At 45.8% G+C, this 19,654-nt stretch overlaps 1 protein-coding gene across 1 annotated transcript in view; it reads right to left on the bottom strand.

The window, feature by feature from the left end:
* Positions 1-18,831, bottom strand: part of ADAM17 (ADAM metallopeptidase domain 17) — a 71,349-nt gene extending 52,518 nt beyond the window's left edge. The window contains exon 1 of the mRNA XM_037894089.2: positions 17,820-18,831. Within this exon, the coding sequence (XP_037750017.1) occupies positions 17,820-18,090 (271 nt within the window). The 5' untranslated portion in view covers positions 18,091-18,831. The remainder of the gene's footprint in view (positions 1-17,819) is intronic.
* Positions 18,832-19,654: the final 823 nt, after the last annotated feature.

The raw sequence follows: 19,654 nt of genomic DNA, 5'->3' as shown, positions 1-19,654 counted from the left end.
TGATTGCTATGAAATTAGAAAACCACTTTTTGGAGGAAACTGGGGTGAGGATGTAAATACACTTTGCCTTTAAAGAAAACTGTATGGAGGCTCTGATGTGAGGGCACAGAGCTTGAAGATCCTTCTGACCAAAGTGATGGCCACTAAGAAAACCATTTTCTGGGAGGGGTATACTAAAGAGCAAGTTGCCAAAAGTTCAGACGTTGGTCCCATAAGTTTTTGAAAAGACCAACTTCAGTTCCCAGCGGGAACAGACTCTATTACTTGAGGGTATAACCTTTCTAGGCCTTTGAGGAATTGGACAGACATGTCATTTGAAAAAATGGACCAATTCTTCACCAGAGAATGAAAGTGATATCGCTGCAAGGTGAACCTTGATAGAGGAAAGGAGTACTTGTGGCACCTTAGAGACTAACAAATTTATTAGAGCATAAGCCATCCGATGAAGTGAGCTGTAGCTCACGAAAGCTTATGCTCTAATAAATTTGTTAGTCTCTACGGTGCCACAAGTACTCCTTTTCTTTTTACGGATACAGACTAACATGGCTGCTACTCTGAAACTTGATAGAGGAGATTGCTAAGCCTTCTTGTTTCAGTGCAATAGATATTCAAGTATGTTTTGTGTGGATGTACGCATGGGCGAAACTTCGTGTTGGGACACCCATAGAGAAAACCCACCTCCATTCTGAGAAGTAAGTAGCACTAGTGGAGGGCTTTCTACAACTTAGGAGGATCTAATGAACTTGTGCTGAGCAAGTCTGCTCTCTGGCAGTTAGCCATGGAGCTTCCAGGCTGCCAGATGAAGGGAGCTCAGGTTCAGGTGAAGCAGCCAACCATGGTCCCAGGAAACAGCTCTGGGTGCAACCACAGCAAGATTGCAGTCGCCACAGAGATCTAGTAGAGTGGAGAACCAGTTTTTGGTGAGCCCATGCTCGAGCTATCAGAATAATCCGGTCCCTCTTGATCTTTTGCACTGCTCTGTGCATGAGCAGAAAAGGGGGGAAAAGCATAATTAAGATATCCCATCAAAGGTAGTAGGAAGGCATCTGTGATACCTGGACTGTGGCCTCGTAGGGAGTAGAACTGGTGACACTTTCTCTTCTACCTGTTCGCAAATAGGTCTATCCAGGGAGCTCCCCACTGCTGGAAAATGTCTCTTACCACATCTGGATGAAGGGACCACTCGTGGTGACTGGAGAAAGACCTGCTGAGGCAATCTGCCAGCATGGGATCCAGGGAGGGGATAATAGATGCCAGGGTAACCATGCTGAACTTTATTTTGTTAAGATAGTTATTGAGCTGACGCAGCTCTAAAATCGTTCTGAGAGCTCCCTTGGCTTTTGGGATTATGAAATAACATGAGTAGAATCCCTTCCCTCTTAAATTCTGCAGAACCTCTTCCATGGCTCCCACCAAAAGAGAGATTGAACCTCCTGGGGCAGAAGTTCTTCATGAGAGGGGTCCCTGAAGAGGGAGGATCAGAAGGAGGGGAAGAAATAAACAGGAGGGTGTATCCCACTTCCTTCATGCTTAATATCCAACTGTCCACAGTGATATGGGACCAAATACTGAGGAAATGAGAAAGGCAGTTTGCAAATAAAGGAGACACAGGGTCTGGCATCACAGGAATTGGTATAGCCTCCTCGAGTGTCCCATCAAAATGCCTGCTTAGAACCGCCTAGATGTCTGTGTAGGGCAGGCATTGATGCTGAGATAGAAGGAAGTGATGGCCTATGCCTAAAACCCCTGCTTCTCTTTCTCTGCAGATCCTGACGCGGAGTTGGGGCAGAGTATCAGATGGGCTGTTGAGGTCCGTAGTGCTTCTTTGAAGGAGCTGGTGTGTACAACCCAATGGACTTAAGGGTTGCCGTGGAGTCTTTTAGACCATGAAGCTTTGCATCAGTCTGCTCTAAAAAGAGCAAAGCTCCTTCGAAAGGTAGGTCCTGAAGGGTTTGTTGGACCTCCTGCAGGATTCCAAGCACTGTAGCCATGAACTGCTGCACTTGTAATGAGGCCCTTGCCACTGATTTTCTCTCGTCCACAAGAGAGAAGAATTCTTGTCTAATCTCTTGTGGAAGCAAGTCCTTGAATTTCCCGTCCCACGTGTTAAAATCATACCTGTCCTGCAGCACCTGCTGGTTTGCAATTCTGAGTTATAACCGCCCGGTAGAATAAACTTCCCTACGGAACAAGTCTAATTTGAGTCTTTTGCATTTTGGGTTGCAACCTGATGACCCTGTCTTTCTCATTGGCAGCAAATACCAGCAGGGATCCTGGGGGGTAATGGGTGCACAGGAACTCATAACCCTAGCTAGGAACAAAGTACTTTCATTTGGCCCTTTTTGATCTTTTGTGGGGGAAGGGATGCAGGGATCTGCCAAAAGGTCTTAACAAGGCCCATAATGGCCTCACTGAGAGGCAGAGCTACTTTTGAAGGGCCTGCAGTGGCTAAAATGTCAACTAGGCTATGGGAAGATTCTTTCACTATTTCCACCTGTATGCCCAGATTCAAGGCCACCGTCTTCAACAACTCTTGGTGAGCCTTATAGTCATTCAGGGAGGCAACATGCCCCGTCCTGAGACTGCCTCATCGAGGGAGGAGATTGCCAGCATTGGCCGCAGAAGCTCTGCCTCTCTATCTGCCTCAGGAGGATCCCATTGAGGTGGCTCTTGTAGCTTGGTACTGGGCTCGGTACCGGAGTCCATGGTTGGGGTGCTACTCCATGGGATGATATCACCCTTCTTTTCGAGGCCACCAAATAGGAGTGCCTGGAATAAGCCCTGGAAACTGGGGAAAATTCCTACAGGTTCCAAAAGGGCTACTGGACCAGCGTAGGTCCCCAGTGACCTGGCCATGCACTCAATGGTAGTCTTGTGCCCAGGTCCACTGAAGGATAGACATGCCTGGAGGAGTAGTGAGAATGGTTCCTATCTCTGTCCAGTGACCACAGTGTTGCTGTTCCCACCGGTGCCAGAGACCAGTGCCACGGTGGAGACACTCACACCGAGGCAAGCATAGCCAGTTTCCCTTTTGACGGTACTGAAGGGCATGGTACCGAACAATTATACAATCCAGCAGGGTCCCTCCTGTTCGCTGGCACCGATAACTTCAACTCTTGAACTGTCGATCATACCAGTACCAACAGAGTGAGGTCTCTGACAGCGGCAAACACCTCCGATATGGTCAGTACCAAGACAGTATCGATACCACACCGCGCTGCAGATGTAAATGGCTCTTCCAGTACCAGACTCGACGGTGCTTGCGTCAGCAGTGCCGAGTTCTGCAGTACCAAGGCAGAGGGGTGCATTCGTTTAGATTTCACTCTACTCTGATCCCCATGCCTGGCCATCTTTGGGACCAAGGATTGCCCCCTCTCGGCCACCTGTTTCTTATGCCTTTTCCTAGGTACTGGGGATGGTGATAGGTGCCAGGATTCCGGTATGGTAGGAGGAGCACTTTTTACTGATGCCGTGGCACTAAGTGCAGAGTCTGACTGAACTAGGTCAGATGGAGGTCTCAGAGACACCTCCATGAGCAAAAACTTCAGCCTGGCCTCCCAGTCCTTCTCCATGCGAGGCTTAAAGCCCTGCAGATCTGGCAATGGTCCCCAGTGTGAGCTTTTCCTAGACATTTCAGGCAGCTTGAGTGTGGGTCGCTCAGAGGCATAGCTTTGTTGCAGGAGGCGCAGGGCTTAAAGCCTGGTGACCAAGGCATGCTTTGGCACGGGGAATGGACAAAAACTCTCCTAAAACATAAAGTGACAGAACTTCACTACAATTAACTAAAACTGACTACAACTAACTAACTATGTACAGAAAGAAGAAGATGACAACCACTGAGAGAGCTTGCAAAAGCACGGATAGTAGTTCCAGTGACCATCCCAGGTGGTAAGAAGGAACTGAGGGGTTTGTGGGGTCCGCTGGGCGCTTCATACCAGCACTGTTGGCTTGGGGCAGTAGAGGGCTCTCAAGCCGCCTGACAGGTAACACTGGCGGGGTGGGGGGAAGGGGGAGAACGGACAAGGAGTACTTGTGGCACCTTAGAGACTAACAAATTTATTTGGGCATAAGCTTTCGTGGGTTAAAACCCACTTCATCGGATGCATGCAGTGGGAAATTTCCAGCATCTGTGCTCAGGGCATGCACACACCTGGAGTTGAATGCACATGTGTAATCACTCAAAGAGGCAAACAAAAGTTCCTAAACTTTCAATTAGATCCCAGACCAGTGTAGACAGGGCTTCACATTACTATAAAATTCCACCTCCGGAGGTTATTTTTATTGATTTTGCTAACAGGAAATACTATAGGGATCTTTTCTTGATGGGGTTCCTGCTAGAGACTGCAAAAACACTGGTCTGCTCTCTGGACACTGTGAATGTTACTCTGAAAGCATAAACTTCCCCAGTAGCAGTTTAATTAATTAAAAATAGCCAAAAATCATTCAGAGGTTTTGTAAGAAGTGTAAGTATTACCTCACTCACAACATCCTTCAACTTTTCTCCCCCATTCAGAACACCAATAATGTCCCAAACAGTCAACACCGATGAGCAACATATATTCAGTTTAATACAGTAGGTGTCAGAAATCAGTCTGCCTGTTATCAGTAGACTATGATACAACACAGTAATTTCTGAACACTGCATCCAGTCAATTCCAAAATTTCAGGGAATGTTCTAGGCATCAATGGACAGAACCCTATTGATATTTGGTGAAAAAGGTGAAAGTTAGAAATGGTGGATACACAGAAACCCTTGAATTTGCTGAGCAGAGCTCTCAGCTTTAGCCACCTTAGTAATTGTCTACAGATCAAAGAAATGGTTGATAGCAGCCATTAACATATTTCAGCATAATACCCCTCATTTTAGCTCTACCTATCTTTCCAATACAGTTTAAAAACACTGACAACCTGAAAGAGAATGAGACAAAGGTCATGTTTATGTGAGGAGTAACTATACCACCAAAACTGGGCTTTTGGCAGTAGAGTTTATTCCAGGCCCTCTTCCCCCCCGGAACAAAATAAGCTATAGCAATATCCCAGTTTTGGTATAACTACATTAACATTAGGGGCATCTATCAGCGGTTTTGTGGGTCAGGGATCACATCTCTTCACATCCCTGACCAACACTATGCCATCAGAAGCCTATAGTGTAAACGGGGGGACGGGGAGAGAGAGAATAAGAATGGTGGGGGTTCAATGGAGGAACACATATCACTCCTAACATGCTGGGAGGGGCAATGGAATCCCTGAAACATAAGGGGATAGGAAAGGCACAAAGGGAGGTTGTGGGGGAGACTGAAGAGATGGACACAATGAACCCCTGATGTGTGCAGTGAGTGTGTTTTACAGAAGCAATAAGGTGTGGGACCCCCAAGTCAAAAGTTAGTCAAGAACCAAGTTCTGTATGACAGAGGAGTTCCTTGAGATTTCATTGGTTGATGCTTCGAAGACTTTCTTGAAAAAGAAAGTTGTGATAAACTTAGATACACAATCTGTAAATCAATAAAGACTTTTCCAGACAACCAAGGCTATACAACTCCTTTACATCAATATCCTACTGAAATTAAATGTTTGATGTTAAGTTCTTTGGGCCACAGCCATACCTGATAAACTGCATTAAAGTTACACCAGGAATGAATCTGGATCTTAATGTTTAATAGAGGTTCACATTTGGGACAGAAGTTTACATTTGTCTAACCCCCACCCATCCCAACCTTCCCCCAAAGGTGGGTCATATTTGTTGTGCTTCCTGCATACACAAGATAAACTCCACAGCAGCAGCAATGTAAAGCTGTTTCTGTGAGCTATTAACGGCGGCAGCAGCATCAGTCGTCTGCTGCCACTACTGTATGAGGAGTGGAGCAGGAAAGAGGAGAGAAACAAACCATCATGGAGAATAAAATCTCAGATTTGTTTTGGATTGCTCACAACTCAGGCTGGAGTTGTAACAGAGGAAAGAAAGTCTTGCCATAGGGGAACACACTCAACTTGAAACCTAATCAACTGTTTTTTTAAGTGTCAGAAGTAATTTTAAGTACTCTGACTCTGAGTCCCCAATCAACTATTGTGATTTTACAAACATTTACTTACTTTTGAAAATCCCCTCCACCCAACATTGTGAGAGACACACAGTCAAACAAACAAACATCTGGCCAAACAGTAAAACACACCAAACAACCAACAACAAAATCCACAAAGTTATTGAATTACTAAGACCTTACCTACATGGGAAAGTTTTTCAGTATGTTTTTCTGCTAGACCTATACCAAAAGAGTGCATCCACACCACTTGGCTTATGTCAACTTAAGCTACTTCCAATGCAAATCATAGCACAGAGCTGTGTGGATACATTTTTGAAATAGTAGAATTCTGGGACTTTGGGTCATATTAACAAACTCCCATGACGGCTGATAATTCATCTGGTTTTAGTGATTCAGTGACATTTTCAAACTGCTGTCAGGCAGCATGGGTAGTACCACATCCTGAGAGTAATTAATATGAACAGGGTGCCACAGATGCATTCGCAGTCATGCGGATGGATGGCTTTGTTTGAGTTGGGAGACAGCCTTCAGCACAGCTGCCATGATGCCGTGCAGATACTGCTAGAGGAGGAGGTCGTCAAACAGTTACTTCTGCACAACATCTGCCTGAAGCAGCTTCACTCAGTGAAGTTCAGCCAGCACCGACTGATGGAACAGGTGCTACAGAAATGGGCTGACCAGCAGTACTGGCACAACTTCTGAATATAAAAGGCTGCTTTCCTCAAGACCAACGCAAAGCTCACCCTAGAGCTGCAGTGGCAGAACACCCACATGAGTGTTCCCTTCAGCATGGAGAAGCACGTGGAACCATCTGGAAGCTCACCATCCCCAACTGCTAACAGTCAGTACCTGACCAGTTTAATGGTGGTAGATCAGCTGTCAGGGCTGTTGTCACAGAGGTTTGTGCCGCTATTAAAAGGGTGCTGCTGCGTTGGGTCATAAAGCTGGGCAACACACAGGAGATTATGGATGGATTTGCATGTTGGGGGTTTCTGAATTATATAAAGGGCCACTGATGGGACCCATGTCTATTATTTGCCCCCGCTGCTCCAGGCCTCAGAATTTATCAACCACAGTGCTGTTCCATAGTGCTACGAGATCTGGCTGATCACTGTGGTAGGTTCACCAACATTAATGTGGTGGTGATCTGGAAAGCTTGACGACACCAGGATCTTTAAAAACTCACTCATTTTATGCAATGAAAAAATGGAACTTTTGCTCCCAAGACCACTGTGGATTTGAATGGTGTTGCAACTCCTATCATTCTGGAAGTCTCAGCTTACTTTCTGTTTCCCTGGCTTATGAAGCCCTTTACTGGGCACTTGGATAGGAGAAAGAAGTGGTTTAACTATATCCTGAATAGCCGCAGAACAGTGGATTGTGCACATTTGGATGACTAAAGGGAAGGGGGAGGAGGTTCATAACAAGGCCAGATGATTCTGAGAAGCACCTGCCTCATGTTATAGCTGCTTGCTGTTGTGCAGAACATCTGTGGGAGCAAGGGAGAGTGTCTCACACCAAGGTCTGAGAGGCAGAGGTGAAGAGACTTGCTGAACTTTATAAACAGCCAAAAAGGATGCATCTGCAAAATGACCTAACTCGTCAGGGAAACACTGTGCTCGTACTTTGATGTCAGGATGCAGTAGAGGAAAAGGAATGTAATGTAACCAAGGAAATAAATAAAGTGAATACACTTTGTGTGGCACTTTTATGGAACTGTATCTCAACAAAATCTTTCAGCAAAATTGTAATTAATAAAAAAAATATTTGATTTAACAACATAGCACAAAGTTAAAGCCAATGGAAATGAGGCACTCAGGCCCAAAAAGCTGATGCACACATCATTGTGCAGATGAGGTAACAAAAGTATGTAGGTGAATGTGTAGCTGATCTCCTTGTTTTGGGGGTGTTTGTTTTTTGGGGTACACATGGAATGGAACGGAACTGTGGGAAGGGCCTCTCTCGTGTACTTGGTGGAGTAAAAGGGTGTCCTAATCTCCTATGTTTTTGACAGGTTGCAGGACATGGTTATGTTGGTGTCCTGGGCATGGGGAAAGAGCAACACCATTCTCCAGAAAGTTGGTCTGTTTCTGTATCACATCCAGTATCTTTTCCCGAAGGTCCCTTTCTCTGTCAATGTATTCCCTTGACTGCTCGCTGACATTCTCTCTCATTCTGATACTAGAGCATGAAATTTTCTCTCCATTTTTCTGTCTTTATGCCCTTCTGCTCGGATGCTGTCATGAGGTCAGCAAACATATCCTCCATCATCCTCTCTCCCTTCTTGTCTGCCAAGCCTTCGGACACTGATAATGCCCCTCTCCATTAGGGTTCTGACATGTACAGTGTCTAGCACCTGATGAGTGCCTCACATTCACACACTACAATACCATGCAAGTATTTATTGTCCTATTACTAGTTTCATGTCAATGGTGATAAAATGTGGCTTTTCTTCCCTCCTCAATTTTAGCATACTCTTCTTCTACTTTTACCAGTCTGGAGTACTTTTGGAGATGGCAAGATGTTTTCCACCTTATTTCTCCCTTACACAGGACCAATATTGGAAGGAGGGCGTCCCAAAGGGCTGGTTATTAACTCTATATGCACATCTCCAGGCTGTCCTTACACTGGAGGATGTTATCCTAAGGTCGGGGTAGTCAACAGGTGGCCCGCAGGCCAAATCCGGACCACCAGACGCTTTTGAACGGACCCCCAAAATCTTATTTACTTATTATCATTCTTGTTTTCTATGGAGTTGATGTGTGTTATTTTCTATGGAGGAGTCTGGATCTTGACTATACCTTGACCAAGAAATTTGGACCCTGACAAAAAATAATTGACTACCCCTGCCCTAAGGCATGTTCTCAAGAGGAGGGTCCTGTTCAAAAAAGCAATGGGCAAACCTGAAAGATATGCAGCACTTCTATTAACAAGGATGGTGCCCCACATCTGGAACAGGGGTAAAAGAAAAACACTATCTATAGGGGATGCCCAAGTAAGCTTCATTGCCTTGCAACATGTATTCAACACAGAGCAAGATCTCTCTCTTTAATTCTATTTTATAATGCTTGCCGATCAGTACAAAGTACATTGTAAGATTGTTTTTCAGTCAAGGGTATGAACCCTTTTTTCTGGAAAGGGATTAACAGCGCTGTGGGGCTGAATGAAAATAACCATGATCATCTGTAACTTGTGTATCCACAAATGCCTTATCTCTGCACATTATGTAGCCTCATTTGGACAATTCACATCATATTCTAATGCGTGTTTAATAATGTAAAGGTGATCAGCAGCTCAGGGCACTGATCAAACTGTGACCCAAAGTACTTTGTTTTTTTTAATTGTTTTTTCTCTTTCTGTATCTGCTGCTACAGTTCCTCCCATGAAATGTGTATGGTTTTTTAACTGCTGTGGTGCCACTACCTTGAGCAGGGAGGGGGGCCCATAGTTGACTGGGAGGGAGAAGAAGCACGTTTGGTCCATGGTTGTGGGATTTGGTATTTCAGTGAAATAAACTCTTGCACTTCTGAGGCTGTTGCTATTTTGAACACATGGGAGGTGGGGGGGAGGGCAGGGAAGATGAGACAATAAAAGCTAAGTAGGCAGAAAGGCACATCTGTCCATTCATATATAGCTCACATCTGCCCAGCGTTGCAGTGCCCAGCCAGTATCCAGAACAAAGTTGTTTAAATTTCCGTATTCAGCTAGTACCAGGACAGTTTACAGTGGAGTCGCAACTTACGCGGGGGTTAGGTTCTAAAGTCAGCGCATAAGGCTAAAATCAAGAATAGTCAAAATTACCTTTGAAAATCCCTTAAATCGCCCATAAAGTATACTGTACATGGTTTTGTGTATACAACCCTGTACACAGTAATGTATAAATGTATAATGTACAGTATATAATAAAGAGTACATATGCAAAACATAATTTTACAGTACCGTATTTTTAATTACAGGGGGTAATTACAGAGGGTCGTCAGGGCTTGATGTCGATCCAGGAGACGGAGGTGACGGACAGCTTGGGTGATGGAGAATGACTCGTAGACGAAGTGGTCGGCTCTGGTTCAGCTCAAGAAGTTGATTGCATAGGCTCATCTGCTGCTGGTTGTTTTTCCTTGAAAAACATGGTGATTGGCAACTGTCGCTGTTGTCTCTTGAGATGCTCAAACATTTCTTGATACCGTCTCAAATTGCCCATAATACTACGTGAGATTTTGAGGCTTCATTCCATAGAGGGATTGTATTCAGAAATTAAATCATTCTTCATTGGCAGATGCAGCTTCACCAGTAGTCTGCACGTTTTTGAGGTTGAAGCAGTTCCTAAAACTGTTAAGCCAACCTTGGCTGGCTTTGAATTCTTCCTCCTCAGAAGGCTGTCCCTCTTCGGCGGGAGGTTTCAACAGCGTGTAGAGGCTAAGAGCCTTTTCTCGCAACGTGTTGCCATCGATAGGCACACGTTTACGGTTCATGTCTTCCAGCCATAAGTTTAATGCCTTTTCAGTCTTTACTAAAGTCTTATCACGCACCTGGCTCGTCACCTTAGCAGTTATTGGAGCACTTGATGTCAAGGCTTGACGAATTTCTCTCTCTCGAATCTTGATGGCACGGATGCTAGATCTGTTGCAGCCATATTTACGCGCCATGTTGGAGACCGACATACCGTCTCTCAGTAAGTCCAACACAGCCAGTTTTTCCTCCAGCGTTGGAATAGATCACTGTTTTTTCAGTTGAGCACAGATGAAGTAGTTGGTTTGCATTTAGGGGCCATGTTGTATGAAAAAAACGTATCTTTAAATACTAGAATCACACACAGCGTGGCAAGATGCTTACACTATGAGAGATATGCAGGAACTGAGACCGACTGAGGGAACAGCAGATTCACATCTCCCATCTCACACTCACTCCGGGGCATACGCTCATTGAGTGGAATGGTGGACAGAATCGCCCGCACTATTTACACGTATCTTGTTATTTTTCTTGCCGAGCGCATATAGTTGAATTCGTGTAAGTTAAATGCGCATATGATGTGACTCACCAGTATTGCAATACAACACATAATACTAACTAATTGAGATCCCCTCTGCAATACTATCAGGCGGGCTCCCTGCCTGGGTCTCGGGGCCTATCTCCAATGCAGTCTCTACTTGGGGTCAATCTCTAGCTCAGGGTTAGGTATGCCAAAGAGATCTTGGTTGTCTGAAGGAACCTCTTTCTTGCTGGGTTCTGAAGTTGGCTGGGTGCCCTATAAACTGCCACAATTTAGCAGAATTCGACAGTGGCCTACTTGCAAAAATCCAATCCAGTTCCTCATTCTATCCACATGTACTGGGAACATTAACGGAGATTTATTTTTGTGTCTGCTGAGAAATGAGTTCTTCTACGAAACAGAAATTGATACGTGAAAGATTCTGACTGGGCAAACACTGCGGCACTTCTGAAGTGTAATAAAAATAGTCTAGAACATATGAAAGTACATACAGTGTTGGAAAGAGCTTGAAATTCGTTTAATGAAAGGGAAAACAATTGATCCTTAAGAAATGTATCTTACTGAAGACTAAAAAAAGTACTGGTGAAATGTTTTGATGCACCTGATTTCAATCATGCAGTCATTTGCAGAAAGAAATCTTACTTTCCATTGTTCTTCTGGCTCAGAGAATTTATACAAGCCAAACAGTGGAAACTTCTTGAAAGAAGTGGATCAAGTAATGGAACAACATGTAGGATGTGTTCAAAGGGGTATGACCCAGACTCACTATTTAGGGAAAAGACATTTAGAATGAATTGATTGAATAAGTCAGCAAGACATTGCGGCAGAAAATAGTGTAAAGTGAAGGATTCAAAATATTACTCTATCATTTTAGACTGCAACCCCAAGGTTATCCATCAAGAACCGATGTATGTAATCATTAGAACAGTTGCAGTTGACAGAAAGCCAGAAATTAAAGAACCATTCCTACGTCATGCATGAAATAATTGGTCTCAGTTTCTCAAACATAATTTTAGAAAAGCTTGACAACTGCAGAGATCATTCCTATGATAATGGGGCAAACAGGCAAGGCATTCAAGCTTGACTGCTACACACAAAAGAATACCCAAGCTGTTTATGTTCCTTGTGGGTCGCATACATTGCATTTGGTTATTGTAGATGCTAAAAAATCATCACACGATGGTGCTAGTTTCCTGGGATACCTTCAGAAACTCTACAATTATTTTCTGCTACCACACAGCATTGGGGTGTTTTGTGCCATCAAGTTAATGTGAAGTTGAAATCTTGAAATGAAACAAAATGGGAAAGCTGAGTTAAAAAAGCAATAAGATTAAAAGCTGCTGAAGTCACAAGGAGGCTCTGTTGGAGGTAAGAGAAACATACTGAGGTCATGGCAAAAACAGAGCCTTGGATGAGCAAATTGGATCATACCGTTTACTGATATGCTCAATTGTGTGGAAAGACATTTTGATTAACATCAATCATTTCAGCAAGCTTCTACAATCCTCTTCTGTGCAAACTGATCTGGCTACAAATGTGCTAGAAAGCACTTCTGATGTATTATAGGTAAAATGGATTTGCTGGTGCTCAAATAAAAGCCAAGAAGATCTGTGAGCAAATGAATACACCGCACATCTCAAAGAGAAACATCTTACAAGTGCAAAACCTCCCCACTTTACCTATGAAACACCTGACAAACTATATGAAGACATACTTAATCAGTGAGAGGCCAATTTTTTATTTTTTATTTTTAAACAGAGCAGTGGATTCAGCCATCACATCAGTTGAAAACATATTTCAAACTATGAGAAGTGTGAAAGACGAGTTTGGACTTTTTTGGGATTTGAAACAGACAACTGAAAAGCCTAAGGAATTGTTAAGCAAATGCTGCAATAACTTACAAAACAATTCGAGCTCCAAACATAAATTAGATTGCAGATTCTTTTTCAATAAATTGTAACATGCAGTTTGCTTCCAAAGAAAATGACACTTTTTGAAGTTCTCTCCTTTATACATGAAAGCCAAATTAAAGAGATATATCCCAAGCTTTGGATCACACTGAGAGTTGATGGAAGATTCGCAGCCATGGCAGCATCTTCTGAGAATAGTTTTTCAAAGTTAGAGCTGATAAAAACGTTCTTGTGATCATCAACAGCTCAGGATTGTCTGTCTGGATTGGCAATTATAAACATGAATAATGATTTAGGAAGAGACCAGACACACCATGACATAACTAATGACTTTGCCTCAGAAAAGTGTAGGAGAAAAAGCTTTCAATGAAGGCAAGGTGCCGTTTTTTGTATTTTAGTATTACCCCCAAAATACCATTCATCTTATTTAATATGGACTTTTAACAAGTGTATTAGTATGTGTTGTGTTGGTTTTTGTTTGTTTGTTTGTAGAAATAATGCAATTTGTATTTTAGCGAGGAGCAAGGGGGGACCCCAAAATATTCCTTTTTAGGGCCCTCACTGGGCTAGCAACAGCTCTGAGGACATAGCTGTTATATGGACTTGTGGTATGTGAACTTGTCATGAGCTGGAATCACTAAGGGGAACATTTAAATAAGGAGGCATTACCCAGTCCAGATGACCTTGGAGCAGTGGAGGGCACACAGTTAACAGACAAGCTGGTCTAGGTGTGAAGCAATATAATGTGTGATATAAATAGGAGCACTGCCTGAAACAGTACAGTACACTCAAAATACATACACACAATCCTTATGCTGGTGTAACTCATTTCATAACAGTTATATCACTTCCAAAGCAAATTAAAATGAGATAATATGCCAGATAAACTGAAAAAATAACTTGTGTCCACACAAGAGAGTTTGTCAGAAAAACTAAAGTTATACCAAAAAACAAAACAAAGCTTTCCTGTGTAAAAAAAGCTTAAGTCAATCTCATACTTATTATCTGTAATAGCAATTGGTACAAAAATTCAGATAAATATGAAACCATCTTCTCCTCGGGTCATAATTATTTTTATAGGCATGGTGACAGACAGGTTGAAGGAAAGCAAAAGCTACATATGAAAATAATTTGAATGAGTACCTTGCTCTTATTCTTCTGCTAACCTGCATGATGTTTGCAATTTGTAATGACTAACAAAGCATATATAATTTAAGAAAAATATTAAACCTACTTGTAACTACTTCCTATTGTATGCATTATTCAAAATCAGTGAGCCTGTTCAAAGCAATAAAAACAATGATGGGTAACTCAGAAGGAGTAATATGTTTGAAAAGTTTCAGTTCTCTGTAAGGACAGTCACTGACAAACTATATCTCAGTCCCATAAACAATTATCCACACAAGTAGTGCCATCGAAGTCACTGGGATTACTTTTGTGAGGAAGGGTCGTAGGGATGAGCCCTATACTCTCAGCATCCCACAAGGAAGGTGGAATTTGGCTGCTCCATGACACTTTTATGAAGCCAGTTTTTAGATAACAGTTTACTGGTTTTTGAGTACTGATTTGTTAAAGGACTTTTAAATGTTCTCCTTCCAGGCAGTTTTTTCATAGGAACATAGGAATTGCCACCTTGGATCAGACCCAAGGCCCATCTAGTCCAATAATCTCTCTCTCATAGTGGTCAGTGCCAGATGCATTAGAGCAGTGTTTCCCAAACTTGGGAAGCCGCTTGTTCAGTGAAAGCCCCTGGCGGGCCGGGCCGGTTTGTTTACCTGCCGCGTCCGCAGGTTCGGCCGATCGCGGCTCCCACTGGCCGCGGTTCGCTGTGCCCGGCCAATGGGGCTGCGGGAAGCAGCGCGGGCCGAGGGACATACTGGCCGCTGCTTCCCGCAGCCCCCATTGGCCAGGCACAGCGAACCGCGGCCAGTGGGAGCCGCGATCGGCCGAACCTGCGGACGCGGCAGGTAAACAAACCGGCCCGGCCCGCCAGGGGCTTTCCCTGAACAAACAGCGTCCCAAGTTTGGGAAACACTGCATTAGAGGTAGGTGTAAGAACCCTCTAGTAGGAGTAGCTGTGGGATAATCTCTCCCCCACTGCCCCCGACACATACCCCGCCCCTCACATACTGGTGAGTTAGGCAATGTCTACAGCTCAGGTAGGCATACCTGTATTAGCTGTATTCTAGCTAGCACAGTTAAAATAGTAACAAACATGTGGCGACACTGGACAGGTTACCAACATGAGTACGTACGTACCCAGGGTTCCAGGTGATCTTCTACAGTCCACACTACTGCCAGTGCCGCCCTGTCTTCACTGATATCTTTAGCCATGCTAGCTAAATTAAGTGCAGTAATGTCTTCCTGAGCTGCAACCACAGCTTCAATTGTATATCTACTGCAGCGTAAACATAGCCTTTGAAATTGGCCTATGCCCTGAAGCACAATATTCTTTACGAACATTCTGTTGTCATTAATTAAGACAATTCTCAATATTCTTGAATTCATACAAATATCCAAAATGTTTTACAACCTGAAGTGAAGAACTTAACAATGACTTCCTGTAGTAATAGGTTCTGCAGTCTAATCGCATGTTGTGTGCAAAAGTATTTCCTTGTATCAGTTTTGAAATTTCCACCTTTTTATTTCATTGAATGTCCACTTGTTATTCTGTCATGAGACAGGAATTCCTAATCTACTTTTCCTGTACCAATCATTATTTTAAATTTTATCTGGTCTTCTTTCTACAGTAAACAATCCCCAACTTTTCAATCTCTCTTCATAGGCGTGTGTGGCCTTGCTCAGATAACGTAATTTACCCTGCACTTCTGTTCCCCCCGCATTTCTGTAAAATGGCGATAGTAGCTCTTCCCTGCCTCACAATGGGGTAGTGAGGAAAAACTCACTATTGCTTGTGAGGTGCTGAAAGGCTACGAAGCGAAACAGAACATTGAGAATCATTAAGAAAGGGATAGATAATAAGACAGAAAATATCATATGGTCTCTATATAAATCCATGGTACGCCCAAATCTTGAACACTGCGTGCAGGTGTGGTCGCCCCATCTCAAAAAAGATATACTGGAATTGGAAAAAGTTCAGAAAGGGACAACAAAAATGATTAGGGGCATTGATCATCTGCCATATTAGGAGAGATTAATAAGACCGGGACTTTTCAGCTTGGAAAAGAGACGACTAAGGGGGGATATGAGAGGTCTATAAAATAATGACTGGTGTGGAGAAAGTAAATAAGGAAGTGTTATTTACTCCTTCTCATAACACAAGAACTAAAGGTCACCAAACAAAATTACTAGGCAGCAGATTTAAACACACAAAAGGAAGTATTTTTTCACACAGTGCACAGACAACCTGTGGAATTCCTTGCAAGAGGATGTTGTGAAGGCCAAGACTATAACAGGGTTCAGAAAAGAACACATAAATTCATGGAGGATAGGTCCATCAATGGTTACTAGCTAAGATGGGCGGGGATGGTGTCCCTAGCCTCCGTTTGCCAGAAGCTGAGAATGGGAGACAGGGGATGGATCACTTTATTACCACCTGTTCTGTACATTCCCCTCAGGGACACCTGGCTTTGGCCACTGTCGGAAGACAGGATACTGGATCTTTGGTCTTGACCCAGTATGGCTCTTGACCCAGTATAGCCGCTCTTATGTACGGCAATTAGAGCCATGTAAACACCCTCTGTATGGCGTGCCCACCCATTAAAGTAGGCATTAGTAACAAATATGAAGCGTGCACAGTGGCTATTGTGATAGCAAGAGGTATGCATGAATTGATTTCTCTCAATGCAGAGGAGACATTCACTTTCATGGAGGCTTCATTAATGATGAAGTTTCCCACCTGGCAGCTTAAGTTGTCTGCTATGAATGGATAGTCCTACAAACACTGACCATTTAACAGTACTGGTTAAAGAATCAGTGTCATGGAGATAGATCCCAAAGTTAAGTTTTGTTTAAACACAATGTCTAATTTGGTGGAAAATTGATATTTTGTTTAAATGTAGTAAACTCAGTTTTGAATTTAAACATTTGATTTGGAATAGAGACACCATCAAAACAACAGTCAGGAATTTGCTTTCTGTTTGTAGCGTTCGTCACTAGTCCGCCGAAGCTACCATAATAAACATGATTAATAACACCACAAAGTCTGTGGCAGAGCCAGGAACTGCCCCCAAACATCCTGAGAACCAGTCCAGTTCTTCCTTGCCCAGTCCCCAACAGGGTGAGTTTATGTACATATGTACACAAGCACAAACACCCCAGCCCAAAATACATCGATCTCTCCTCCCCTTCCCCCCAGCAGTGGTCTCTTGCACAATTCTTCCCTCCCTCACTCCCAAACAATGATCTCTCCTATCCTCTACCCCATACTGTGATCACTCCTCCCCTTCCCCATACTGTGATCACTCCTTCCCTTATCTCCCCCCCCCCCCCCAAACTACAGTCACTCCTCCCCTTACCTGTCCCCATACTATGGTCATTCCTCCCCTTATTCCCCACAAACTATGGTCACTCCTCCTCCCCCTCCTCCCTCCCCAGCAGTAGTCTCCCCTCCCACACAGTGTGACCATTCCTCCCCCCTCCCCCGGCAGTGGTCTCTCCCGCCCCGCCCCCCCTACTGATCACTCCTCTCCTTACCCACCCCTCATGCTAGGTCATTCCTTCCCCCCCCTCCATAGAGTGACCACCCCTCCCTTTCTCCCCGCCCCCCCAGCGGTGGTCACGCCTCCCCTTGTCGTCATCCCCCGCCCCCAGCAGTGATAACTTCTCCCCCCCTCCCGCAACAGAAGTCTCCCCGCCTCACTTTCCCCTCCCCCCAACCAGCGGTCAGTCCCCTCCCCCAAGCCCTGCCCCCCCCCTTACCGAGGCGCTGCTCCGCGGGGCGCGGCGGGTGTCTGAGCGCCCCGAGTGCGGGCGCCCGCAGCAGCAGCAGGAGCGCAGGGACCAGCGCACAGAGCCGGAGCCTCATGGTCCGAGCGTGGCTCCCGCTCACATCGGTCCGGGAAGCCTCCTCTGCACCCCCTGACAGGCTCCGCCGCAAGGCGCCTCCCTCCGCTCTCCGCCGGCTGCTACAGTGCGCCCGACCCGCCGCCCCCAGCGCCCACACCCGGAAACCCAGCTGCTCGCGGAGCATTGTGGGGGCGGCGGGGCCGCCGCCATCTTGTTCCCGGGTCGGGTCGGGGGGCGAGCCCGGCGTGGGCGGGGAGCGGGTCGCAGCCCCCGCCAGGGCCGGGCCGCGCGCGGGGGAATCTGACGCCGACGGGAAGGGGACACCCCGCCAGCCAGCGAGGGAGCGAGGCCGCTGCCGGCCCCAGCCCGGAGAGAGCGGCTGACTCAAGGGGGATCCGGTCCCTCCTCCCGTGGGAGGAGCCTCACCCCCGAGTGCCTCGGCGTCCGCGCCGCAGCCCTGGCGCCGAGCCCCGCGCTGGCCCCCGACGCGCCCCTTTCGGGGGGAGGCTCCGACCGGGCACAAAATGAGCTGCCGGCGTCACGGCGGGCGGCTCGGTTTCAGGGACCCCAACAGTGTGGTTGTGCTCCCGAGGGCTAGCGCGCCGTGCCCTCTGCGGGGCCCGGGTCGCGGTGCGTGTTGCTGGGCATATTGTGCCTAGACCAAGGGGCCCTGATTGAGGCCTGTAGGCGCTGCCCAATATAAATAAATAACCATATATAATGTGTTAAGTCTCTTCCCAAGTCATGGTCCAGTATTGGGGTTAAAACATGTTGGTGTCATCTGCACTGCAAGCCTCAATCAGGATTTGGGGACATAGGACCTGCTCTACTAGATGGGAACAACAGTCCATCTAGTCTGGTACCACCTCTCCAGCAGTGATGAGTAGGATGGGATGTGGGGTAAAAAATGAAAGCCAAGGGACAGGAGGGCAATATGATAGCGTGCTGCCTTCCAGGAGCCAAGACATGATGTCATGCTAACATGGGATAGACTTCTGAAGTCAATGAGGAAGGATCCATTGGTGATAGTTAAGGATACGATTCTGTCACGGATTCCGTGTCGTTCTGGGACCTCCCTCCCACTCTGCCTTGAAGCCGTGGGGACTCGACTCCAGCTAGTGGCCTGGAGTTCTGGCCCACTGGCAGCTGGGGTGGCGCTCAGTTCACCCTGTGAGGGAAGGTCATGTGCTGGGGCTGGCTGGGGCACGGGATTGGACAAGCAGCACTGGGGCCAGTTCACCTTGGGGAGGGAGACAGCGGCCTGGAAGTGGCCAGCTCAGCCCAGCACTGGGGGCCAGCCCGGAGCCTCAGGCAGAAGGGGCGGGGCCGGCAGGCTATCCTCCCTGAGGGGGGGCTTCCCACCCAGTGCCCATGAAGTCTTTGTGTGTGTGTCTCCTATCACCTTCGTAATTAATCTCTGAGTAGAATCATAGGACATTGATTTGGTCTAAGTTTGGACAATAAAACTGAATAAAAGAGACTGTGGGCTCTCCTTTGCAAGCTGGGGAGAAGCCCTGCCTTGCTAAAAGGGTGCAAATAGAAGAGAGGGAAGAATTATTTAGGGCAGTGGTGGGCAACCTGCGGCTTGCACGCGGCCCGTCAGGATAATCCACTGGCAGGCCGCGAGACTGTTTACATTGACCATCCGCAGGCATGGCCGCCTGCAGCCGCCAATTGGAGCTGCGGGGGGCCATGCCTGCAGACAGTCAATGTAAATAAACTGTCTCGTGGCCCGCCAGCAGATTACC

The sequence above is a fragment of the Chelonia mydas genome, chromosome 3 (genome assembly GCF_015237465.2).
Source record: "Chelonia mydas isolate rCheMyd1 chromosome 3, rCheMyd1.pri.v2, whole genome shotgun sequence".
NCBI classification, from domain to species: domain Eukaryota; kingdom Metazoa; phylum Chordata; order Testudines; family Cheloniidae; genus Chelonia; species Chelonia mydas.
Note: the sequence above shows the minus strand (reverse complement) of the source record. Positions and strands in the feature narration are given on the sequence as shown.